The 12020-nt window shown below is 37.9% G+C and overlaps 1 protein-coding gene across 2 annotated transcripts in view; it reads right to left on the reverse strand.

Annotated features, from left to right (window-relative positions):
- JAK1 (Janus kinase 1) overlaps positions 1-12020 on the reverse strand; it is a 66362-nt gene that overhangs the window by 24041 nt on the left and 30301 nt on the right. For both annotated transcript variants that reach the window (XM_064516316.1, XM_064516315.1), the window contains exons 2-5: positions 9843-9922; positions 8357-8555; positions 6006-6129; positions 202-355 (exon numbers count right to left, since the gene is read on the reverse strand). In XM_064516316.1, the coding sequence (XP_064372386.1) occupies positions 202-355; positions 6006-6129; positions 8357-8555; positions 9843-9848 (483 nt within the window). In that variant the 5' untranslated portion in view covers positions 9849-9922. The remainder of the gene's footprint in view (positions 1-201; positions 356-6005; positions 6130-8356; positions 8556-9842; positions 9923-12020) is intronic.

The following is a 12020-nucleotide window of genomic DNA, read 5'->3' on the forward strand; positions in this document are numbered from 1 at the left end:
TGGGCAGATTGTTCCTCATGTAGCAAATTCTCTTTGCTCTACCATGCAGAGGTATGAAGAAAATGCTTATTAACATCAACAGATAAGGCTAGAAGAGCTTTAACGTTTGAAAATAGGTCTTTAAAACAGACACAATTTCTTCTGTATTAAATAGTTTTTGTGTGACTAAAATAGCTGAGAGACTTGCATACAAACTCTTACCTGTGCAAAAATGTATTCTAATGAGTTTGCGTCGAGTATGGGGGTTCCTTCTGGAGCTAACTTCTTCTCGTAAGAGCTTTTGGACTTCTTTGGGGAATGCCTCCACACTGAGGGTTCGCTTTCACTTGTCCCATGCCAGTTGGTAAAGTAGTATCTTGCAAGAAAAAGAGGGTGAACTTTAAAAACTTTTTGGGGAAACCTCAGTTTACTCTAGATATATATTTTAAACTTTTAGAATAAAACGGTCTAGGTACAAGCCAAATCCTTCAGTCTTCTACCGTGAGATCGCAGCTCACACCGGTCCATTGCCAAAAGTGCACTCCTAGTTTGAGGAACTGGTGAAAAGCGGTGTATTAATCAAGTCTTCAGCATTTCCACTGCACGGTACCACCTCTCACACTCTTAACTCACAATGTCATGATTTTACTACCTGTCTCATCCCTGTGCAGTCCACCGAAGAAGAATGTGCCAATCAGTTGGCAATTACGCTTTAATTATCTCACACTGCTTGAGCAGTGTAATGCCTCAACCGTGGCTGACATTTCCAGTCCAGGATGAAACGGCTTATCGAAAGGGCCAGCTTCAATCCTCCTCCTCTATAGCCAGCAATACACAGTGCAGAATTGCCCCGAGGACTGTCCCTGCGGGCTGGGGCCAGAAGCAGCGCGACACCTCCCTCGCCACCTTGGAACTTCTGCTGCCCTTCGGTTTAAGACAGAGTACCAGGTGGAGCTGGTATAAAAGACACTAATTCAAATCATCTAGTTTTAAAAGATTTCTGTGTATATTACAAACAAGACTTCTACTCGTATCTGTACACCAGGCCTTTAAGTAAAAGCCTACTAAAAGAGTTGGCATCTGCTGAAAACAAATGGATTTTCTGAGTCCAGTCTTCTGTTAGCACCATTTGAAAAATCTTTGCCTAAGTGATTCCATTAATTTGTGATTATCTGGGTTCCAGTAACATTTTAAATTAAGTAAAGTTTAATTAAATCTGCTTTGGATCAATACTTCTTTTGCAAGAGTACACACTTTGCATGTGACCATGACATGCTCAATTAAGAGGTCAGAGCAGAGCAAATATACCTACTAAATAGGAAGGATTTCTATAAGGATATGCAAACAGCAGCACTAGCAAGCAATGCAGAAGTACTTATTAATACAAAGGGAGGTGAGAAATTGGACATATTGATGGACAATGACCACAGTGAGTGTCATACAATTTGTTTCACAGTAACATAGGAAGCCTTGACAGCTAAGGTTTTAATGTCTATCTAAATGTGCGATAAGTAAAAACCAGAAAGAATCTCTGTGATCAAAATGAGAATAAATAGCTTAACACGGGAAAAGGACAAATAAATTTGAACTCTAGAGATACTGCACATAAAAGGAAGTGTAAAAAAAAAAAAAAGTAGATAAAACCTAAGCTTTTATGTAGAAAATGCTGAAGCATGTGATAGGTATATCCAACTCCTGAAATGGAAAATAGACATTTTCAGTATTCAAAGAAAATGTTGAACATCTAAACTACTTTATAAACTATGAAGACACTTGCAGCATTGTAAATAAGAGGTCCTTCTGTTTAAATAACAAATCAGAATGTTGCCCAAGCAGTTTCTTTAAATAACAAACTAAAATGTTGCCCAAGCAGTTTCATTTCACATATAATGCAATAAAAATTGTGAGAGACATCTTAGAAGACAGCAGACAGCAATAAGTCCATTGGCAAATGCTTATGAACACTATTTTGGAGGAAAATGTCCATGTGAGTGTGTATTTTAAAATATGTAATTACAACTTTGTGATTTGCCTCCGATCGGAATGGGATTTTGTGGATTAATCCCCAGGTCTGCAGTGACGGAGGTCAGTATGTATCAGCCTCAATGCAGAGTCAAGACCCTAAGAGCCAAGAATAACTACTTTTTATCAGTTGAGTACTGTGTGCTTTCATTACATGTGTTATCTGCACAGTAAGTTGGCCATTCAAATGAAGAATAATGTATCAAACTACTCTTAAACTGACAAGACTTTCTGTATTATTTCTGTCTTTCCTTTCTTTTTGATAAATTCCCAAAAAAGCCTGTGGATATGGCACAAGCAGAAACACCCACACACAACTCTGGCAAAAACTGCTAACAAGTACTCTAAGATGCTGTAGAATTTCTTTAGTTTAAGCATAAAATCAAGGGAAAACAAATCCTTCTGTCTCCAGGAAATTACTTTGTTTCCTTATGCTCCCTTATAAGACGAATTATAATTAATAACTACAATTCCTTTGGTATTTCCTGAAAATAATTATGGACAAGTTATTGTGTATTGTTTGTACTTGAGATGATAATTTGTTCCTTTACCTATTAAACTGTGCTGATTAAGACACCACTTTGAAGTTACAATAGAAATTAGAGCGCCATGTTTGAGGAAGCGTATAAACAAAGTGAGGGATGGTCTCTGCCTCCAGGAGACTGGAAAGAAAGGACTGCTATTCCATTTTCACCAACAGCACAGATTTTGAAGTCAGAAAGCTTGTGGAGGAGCAAGAAGCCAGACTCGGCGCGCAGTTGCAAGAGCGTGAGCTCCCTCTCCTTCAGAGGCTGCTGGCTGCAGGGGAGCTGACGCCCTGCGCTGCCGGTGCTGCCGGCGATGCCCTTCTTCCCCGACTTTGCAGTGCCTTGGCTCCCTTTGCCGTGCAAACAAATGTTGACAACCTCTGGCTTAAACCTAACCCAGCTACAGAACAGTTAAACTCCTCCTCCATCAGCTTGTGTGCTAATTAGTCAGGATATTACAAAATACTGTGGTTTCTTATGTTGTAGACCTTTTTTTTTTTTTTTTTTGGTTCGGGTAAGTGAAGGAAATACAGAGCTAGTTACAAAGTTTCCAGTAAAAAGCAAGATCTTTTAAAATATAATTCTGTGTATATATTGCAGGCCAAAACTATACCAACTGGCACAGATCTGATGGGCAGAAGAGATGAATGGGAAGCTCACACAACCCGAAAGCAAACTTAGAAGCTTTCATCAGTGGAAGAAAAATCTGAGTAACTAAAAGTATCTGAAACTATTTAGTCATGAACCTTCATTTTATACATATAATTTTGCTAGGACATTACTAAGTCAAGCCCGTAAAAGTAATGAAATGTCAGAAATAAGATTGTTCACACAAAACTGATTTAGTCTCTGCATGATTATATACTGTCTAATACAGTGCAATATTAAATAAGACTGCACCATTTTCCTTTTTCAACAGGAATCCTGCCCTTACAGAGCTCAGAATAAACAGCATTCATTTAGAGAACAGTTATTCTGAATCCTGCGTTGCTCATAATTTTTCAGTGCTCAGCCCTGTTGCAGTTCAGGTGCCCAAGCCAAGACTCACAATGAATCAGAAATGAAAGCAAGGAAAATCCCGCTTCACTAATACACTGCAGTATTCATAGCAAGACAGGAATCTTTATGTTACATCATCTAAGTTTATATAATCTCTTCTTAAATGTATTTGAAATTATTTTTAACACATATAATTGGCCCAAATTTTGCAAATTTTCATGCATGAAGTACATCTGACAACAGAAACACCTCTGCCAAACTTCAAATCCCAGCTCCAAAGCTTAAAAAAATAAACTATCAGAGCAAAGCAGGGCATTTTCCCTAGCTTTCTTTTATGAAATGGTAGAATAGAAAAAAATCCAGAAAATAGATTTCAACATAGAAAAATTCTGCCTAAATACTTAAAATTTGACAGAGTTGTAAACAGCCAAAATTTATAACAGGAAGCTGTCCAAGCAATTTTAAAGAAACTGGTTTTATCAGACATGCATGTAATATCTAGTTGAAACAAAAGTGTACCTGGAGGGCATTCTCATCAATTACCTAAAGCAGCAGAAACGAAACATGTACCTGGAAGGAATTCTCACCTTCACCCAAAGCAGAAACATACAAACACAAAATACAGCAGAAAATATTTTCTAAGAATTGAGTTAAAAAACAGCATCATGCTTCGAATCAGAGGATCAAATTCCCACAACTACATTTTGAAAATACTTTCTTCTTCTTTTAAAGAGAAAAGCAGACCACATCAAAGAATTTCAGTATCAGGGGAAAACGCCCCAGATTCACATTATAGGAAGAGAAAAAAAAAAAAAGTTTATCCAATATACCATTGATCTGACTGATCTTTTAAAGCAAGAAAGGGCAACTAACGGCCTGCAAGAGGCCACTAGAGTCCTCCCAGCTTCTTTCAGGTAGTCGCTCAGTTCTGTTATTGTATGGTGTTTATCTAACAAATTTAATCACAGCTGTTATAATCTCAGATTAGCTGAGGTTAAGTCATTAATACTGCTAATACAGAGCCCATGTTAAAGAAAAAGACTATAATACCCTTTTCCCCTACTAAATATAGCTACTATATAGTATAGTACATATAGTAATGTTTTTGAAAAGCAAAGATCTATCTGTTAATTGTCAGTAAGTTTTTCTAGTAACAGTTCATCCAATAAAAATAACAATTCCTGTATAGCACAAATGTTATCAGAACTGATATTCCTTAAAGTTCCAGGATCACATTTTCACGTGTCTCTCTTTGTATCTGCATAAGCAAAGTGTTTGTTATTCTCTAGGCAGCTTAGAAAACAGTTTGGGTGTACAACCTGAGGTTTATACATGCCAGTTCTATCATGTACGAATGACAGTCATGTTGTCTAAATATAGATTATCAGGAAAAAGGATATTAAAAAGCATAAAGCTGTATTACCAACTGATTTTATAAACTTTTGTCTCTACATCCCAAACTGACCATGTAAGTACTACATTTTAAGGCAAAGAGGGGATATTATGTAGAAGCTTACTTTCTTACAGATATACCTAGAAGAATTGACAAGGATGAGATGAACTTGCTCTAGGAAAATGAGCAAAGTTTCAAGATTATTTATGCCTGGAAGCAAAGTTTATTCCATATATTTCTATCCCCATCATATGCTTAATACTCATACTGATACAAAAAAAAAAAGATAAGAATAAAAAGCAAAAGCAAGCAGCACCATGTATAGAATGAGATTTCTTTCAAATACTAAAATAAGGACATCTTTCCTTTAAGCTAGAGAATGTGGGATTGCTCAACAGTTTTCGGTATTGCTGCTTTCACTTTCCAGTGGATAAGGTTGGTGTATCCATTCAGACCCGGAAATTTCAACAGGTTACGTACTATATAAAGAATGCCACCTGAAGTTCAGTCTGATGGTATACAGAGAATTCAGACCCTGGGAACAGTGTTTTCAATTTTCTGATGAATTCTCCAGTCTAGTACACCCACAATTAGGCCACACAGATTCCCCTACAGTCCTAGAGGAGAATTTTTAAAAGCACAAGCATGCATCTTCTTCCTTTCAAGTTAGTAGTAAAATTCCCACCGACTTCAGCAGGAGTACAGTTCACTTTGAACACTTCAAACGGAAATTGAAACATGCAAAATACCCATATAATAAACCAACATTTTTGAGCCACTTTTCAATTTAGCTTTTAGCTAGTTCAGTCACCTACAGCTTTATGGATTTAGGTTCTTGCAGTTCTCAACTTCTGGGGATTTTTTCAAGGTTATATAGCAAAGACAAAAAACTTCTGGAGACATTTCAAGCTTTTCCTGTTAATCTGTCATCTATGGTGCGAAGAGCAAGCCACTTCTTTTGATTTTCCTTTCTTGCTTCTTAAGAGAGATCAGTAGTAGGAGTTAGAGCACCTACATATCTTTGAAAGGAAAATATTAATACTGTGGTTCCCCAAAAATTCATTTTTCAGATGTTTTATACCTACCTCATTCTGTAATGGAGCCGATGTGATGTTTTTTCATCTATCTTAAAGACCTGGTTCGGTGCATACCAGAGTCTTTTGTTCTCATCAAACAGTGCAAAGAGATTATGGCACAGTGGAGATATACCTGTTAGAGAAACAGATGCATTAGTTCAGAAGGCTACAATACATACACACACCCTAAAAATACAAACGCATAAAGCAAACATCTGATCTTGCAATATCTACCATAAAAAGAAACTGATAGTATGATTAGTTTAAAAAAAACACTAAAACGATAGGGTTAAAGGGTGTGTGTTGGTTGACTCCATTGATTTTATCTTGTATACACTGTCTGACATCTCAGGTACTTCTGACGTTAAACTTATTTTGAAATTTTGATGTTGCCAAAGGACCAAGCTTAAAAACCCTTACCTTTTCCAGACCACAAGAAAAGTGTGTTTTAACAAAACCACCCAGAAGCACCACAATTTTGTTCTCAGTTTTACTTAATCAATAAATTTTACTCACATAGTTGAAAGGGAAGGTTTTAGTGAAATGATGAAAATCTCCTCCCTATTAGCAAACAGGCTAGAAAAGTATAACATGTCATTTTTCCAGTCTCTACTAATTCAACAGAGAGTTTTTAAACAAAAGCCAGACTTTGACCTGTGTTTAGGCTGATCTGCATTAACCTTTGCCTTTACATCATCCCAGCAAAAAATAAGCTCTGGTACGTTTACAGGACTAATGTTGTCTGAATTCTTTGCTTCAGTTTCCTCTTCAATAGGAGTCAGTACCTTTTAGCAGCAGGGGTATCCGAGGCCCCAGCCACGCATGCATCTCCACTCCAGAGAGCACTAAAGTCTGTGCCTAAGTACCTTCCTGAACTAGGGCCAGCTGCTGAGCTCATTGTTCAGTTCCTACAGAATTGACTGAAATCAATTCTATTTTGAGTTGGGGAGAGAGAGGAGAAGGGAAGAAGAGAAGCCAAGGAAATACGAGCTGAATAAGCTAATTGCCTCACAGAACATGGGGTTGGGTAGCTGCTACTTTCTACAAGTAAACTGGCAGCATGTAGCTGGTTTAACTATCAGCAATTCAAGCCGTAATTCACAACACAGACCAGCATCATAGGCTTGCTGAAATGGTAAGACTTTTGTACTTCCCTTAGCTAAACTGTGGACTTGGCTAAGAATAAGAGAAGGCAGAAAGACATTCCCCTAAGGAATGTTCCCTTATAGGTGGATTTTAAGTACTTCCAGTAACTTTAAATTCAAGTACTTCAAATAACTCTAAGGGTTTTAAGTAATTCAAGTACTTTAAGTAACACTTATTCAAAAACAAATTGAGTACTTATTTGATGGGGTTTGTCCTTCAGATTCCCATCATTCTGGCTCTTAGAATGGAAGAGAAGTAATTAGGCAAATTAATTGGAAGATACTTAATGACTCAAGAACTAAGATGACAAGGGAAAAGAAAACATGTGAAAGCTGCAGGGAAAAGAAAACATGTGAAAGCTGCAGGGAAACTTATGCCCAAAAACAGGAGGTCTGCCAGTATATACAGACAGATTTACCAATCCCGTATCAGCTGAACGATATCCAATGTTCCAAAAAATCTGAGGAATACAAAATTAGGATAGGAAGAAGAGGAAAAAAAAAGAGGAACCTTAGACGTATAAAAGTATACCACAGCTCTGATTCACAAGGGTTAAACTTCGATTAAATCTATTGATTCCAGTAGAATTATCCACATATTCAAACATTTTGCTGAGTCAAGGACCACAGTCACAGAGCTAGACATCTTCAGTCTACATTTCTGTATTACTGCAATTGTGCACAGTTCAAGTAATATTAACTGGTGAATTATTAATACTGTAGACATCGTAATTCTCTGCAAAGAAGCATCAGGTAACAGAAGAGAAAATTAAAACTTGGAAAGTAGAAAACGGTTATATTTTGTTCCCATTAGCCCTCTCCAAAAAGTGGGGATTTTATAACAGCACAGATCTTGACAGGCTTACTAACCAGTATATGAGGTAAAAACAGCTTTGTTCAACTTACTTGTATATTATGTCTCCTCTTCTCCTAAAAGGAGCCTAATCCTACCCTACTAAAATAAAAAACTCAGTACCTGTACCTGCCAGAAAGCAGGGCACGAGATCATCACTTACAAGAAAGTCTCCACCATTTTTTCCCACTCCAAACAATTTAAGTACTGCCCAAGCAGACCCTTGCAAGGGTTTCCATCCAGACTGTATATCTCATGTGTACTTCTCCCACAAGCGCTGACTTATATGCAGAGAGAGATGTATCGTTTTTGATGCTGTCGGGCTTTGTCACTGAGGACATATACAATATCCATATACTCACAGCACTTCTGAGCAGCTTCAATGCACAGCTCCTCTGAGGTAAACTCGCCACTGGTGTACCAAATGGGATGTTTATCTTGCAGGTAGAAAAGTATTTCTAAACCCTGATGCTGAGCTTCCAGGTTTACTTCGCTCTTCTTTGTGCTCCTCATTTTTGCACAGAAGGCCATGGCTTTACAATCTTCTTTTACGTTTAGATACTAGAAGTGGAGGAAAAATATTTAAAGAAAACATGATAAAGAAGAGTTTGATGTCAAAATGCTATCCAACTCCCTGAGATGCTTTGCACATTATAGCTGAAAAGGGATGGAAAGGGTGGAAAGGGATGGGGAAAACACTCTGAGCATAGTAGTCTGGGTTCTTACACATTTAAAGTGCAGTTCTAATGTGAGAAGTGACTCAGAAAAATGTTATTGTAGAGCTCCATATTTCTAATTGTTAGTTCAGAAGTGAGCACTCCAAAGCACAAGTTTCCACACAAAAAAAGATGAAAAAATAGCTGAAAAGAGATTATTTAGGTCTGAAAGTTTTAATTAGGTTGATTTTCAGTTTTAATTAAATTCAATTCATAGATAAAATTAAAGATGGCTTGAAGCCACCAAATTGAGAGCTAAGTTTGCCTAAAAGTTTTGGTTCATTATACCTAGTGAAAACTTTTCTGTCAGTACACAAATCTGCTGCTTAAGGAGGTTATTGAATATCATGATGGGCATGGCACAGCATTTCTCAACCTTTTCACATTGGTAAACTGATTATCCAAAATTGGTATTTTTCATAAATGAGGGGAAAAATGAAAGAAAAAACAGGTCAATGCTTATACTGGTTTTGCTATCCCTGTTTCCAGTAATCCCCCTCCACTGAAGTTCTGGTGGTTCTATAACTGTTCTGGGAGGTTTCTCTTCTTTACTGTAAAACAGGAATAACTTTCACACCCTTAAGCACCTAACTAGCTGAAAAAGCAATACAGGCTTTTAGTACAAACATACAGTACAAACAGTACAATTTAACAGTATAATTTATACTTGCTTAAAAAAACAGGTTAGGCAGCTTTTATTATTACAATCTATATTGACAGCTAAATATTTCTGATAGTTTTCTCCCCTCTCACCATTTGTTTGTTAAACTCCTTATACTTAATTTGCCATAGTGAAATGGGCTTTATTTGAGAGTTACTTTTTATTATTCTTTCTCTCCATAAGGAAAGAGTAGCATCAAGGAAGTTTAATGCAATGTCTTTAAGATGGCCAAGAAGGCACATGATGTGGCTCTGACTCAAGAGGAAAGGCATGTTGCTTTATACCCAGTGCTTAAACAGAAAGAGCAATAATGGAGTTAGATGAACACAGATGCCAAGTATTATGGGGTCTGTGTTGTGTGTTTTACTAAACTTTATCTCAATTAATAACAAAAGCCCAAAACACTTATTCTATAGTTTACTTACTTAAAACTTCCACCAAAAAAGGAAAAAAAAACCAAATCCAACACACCTGCATTTATGTGACTGTCTGAACCTCTAAGCAACTGAAACGGATTGTCTTCACGCTTTCCAAGAGCAACTTGACTCTGGCTGAAAATAAGAAAAAAAAAGAAGTGTCAGGAATTCCTTTGTACAGTTTTATGAAACACAAAATATAAAGTCAGCCTGATAAAAAGCTATTTGCAATCAGCGGGAATCCTTCCATTAATATAACTGAGATTCAGATCTAGTCTCCAAGACAGTTAGAGCAACATCTAGGAGTGCATCCTGCATATTCTATGCAAATCTACTGATTTCTTTTTAATCTTTGCATACACTAGTCGAGATACAAACAAAAAAACAGGGGGAAAGCCTTGATTATCTTATTGTTTATTTATATTTTCAGAGCATCAACAGTCTGTTTGGTTTCACAGGAGAATTTTCCTCTTTGTTCCATCTCCTTCCTGGCTTTTGAAGTCATTCATTCTTCCCATTTTTATCTCTATACTGCCTATTCCAGTTCTTCCCTAGTCGCTATCGTTTCTCCTCCTTCCAGATTTTCAGGTTTTGTTCTTTATTTTTTTATTCTCCATTCCCTCTGTGAAAAGTGCAGAGTCTTGTGTGGACTGCAGAGGAAAGGGGAAACTACTCAAAGGGGTGAATATCACTGCAAGGGTCATATTTCTTTCCAGAGAACCTTGCTCAAAAGGAACGAAGCCAGGGACTTCAGTGCCTTCAAGCAGCAGGGCAGCATCCAAGAACCTAAATTTTTTCTAAGTTTTATCTGTGCATCAAATTTAATTAAAAAACACACAGTTCCGGAAATTTTTTCTGCCTTGTGTCAATTGCAAGAAAAAACCTCAGTATTTTGGGGCTGGTTTGCAAAGCTATTTCCACCCAAAGGTAGAGCTTACCCCTGTCACCTGAAGCAAACTGGGAAAATACCAGTACCATCTTTTTTAAATGGTAAGCATGGTAGTTTGTCTATTTAAGGTATTGTCTGATTCCAGGTTTGTAAAGGGTTGTAAAATCAACGAGACTCTAAAGGGGTGCTTAAGAAGCAAGGGGAAAGAAAAGTGGGCATTGATAAAAAATCAAGGGAGCACAGGCTGCTCCTCCTCCCACTAGCATGGGAAAAAGCCAGACCTGCCTCAGCTATGGGAAAGGACTCTGAGCTTCTTGAAGAGAATAAGGATGTGGGAGTCCTGTTCTGCATCTCTGGAAACATCCCTCTGTTTTGGCTTTGAGTCACTTTTCACCAGCCTCTGTCCCATGCTCTCGCGGGGAAACCAGCCCAGCAGCCACAGCTGGTCACTAGACCACGGCCTCCCAGGCCCTGGGCTAAGAAGGAGGAAACTGCAAAACGCTAACCAACGACGGCACTATGCTACGTGCTATCGTCTAAATCGGAGAGAAACGATGTCCCACGGAGGGCCTGGGGCTTGGGATTGGGAAACACTTTTAAGTTTTGGTCTGCATACATTTCTGAAACCGAGCACAGCTCTGGAAAGCTTGTGGGAGTGTTTTCTCGTTAGTATTGCATAGTGTTGTTCTGCCTGGAAATACATGAAATACATACATATTCTTGTATCTGTGAAAATACACCAAAATACATGAGGAAAAGACAGAGCCAGATATGGACACTGGTGGAGAGGGCAGTGCATGGTCTAGTAAACCAGTACAGTACTGCTCAGTTAGTTCACCCGCCACTGGTCCAAGGCTGAAAGACTCTTCTGTTAGTGTTCTCCATCCCTTCCTTTTCCTCTTCTCCCCTCTCTCTGCCAAAATGTAGTTGAACTAAATGAGCTTTTTCAATTTTTTCTTTTTTTGCATTAGCATTAGGCCTTAATCTGACATTGCAGACTGCAGTGAACATTGCTCAAGAGCCCTCAGGGCACAGTTTGCAGAAAGCCTGACATTTCAGCTTACGTATTCCAGCAGATGTGATACTATCACAGAAAAAATAACGTTTAACAGCACAGCACATATTTACAATTAAATTGCATGTCCCTTCCATCCATGCCACTTTAATGATAAATTTGAGTTTCCAGACACATTCCCTCAGCAATAATAAGGGAAGAAGTAATTGAGAGCGTGATTACTGGAACATGCAGACAAGCCAGGAATTACTTCTGTACAGCACAAGAAAATTTAAATGCAAAAGATAATGGATGTAGCTGTAATCTGACTAATTGAAAACACTCCCTTT

The sequence above is a fragment of the Dromaius novaehollandiae genome, chromosome 8 (assembly GCF_036370855.1).
Source record: "Dromaius novaehollandiae isolate bDroNov1 chromosome 8, bDroNov1.hap1, whole genome shotgun sequence".
NCBI lineage: Eukaryota > Metazoa > Chordata > Aves > Casuariiformes > Dromaiidae > Dromaius > Dromaius novaehollandiae.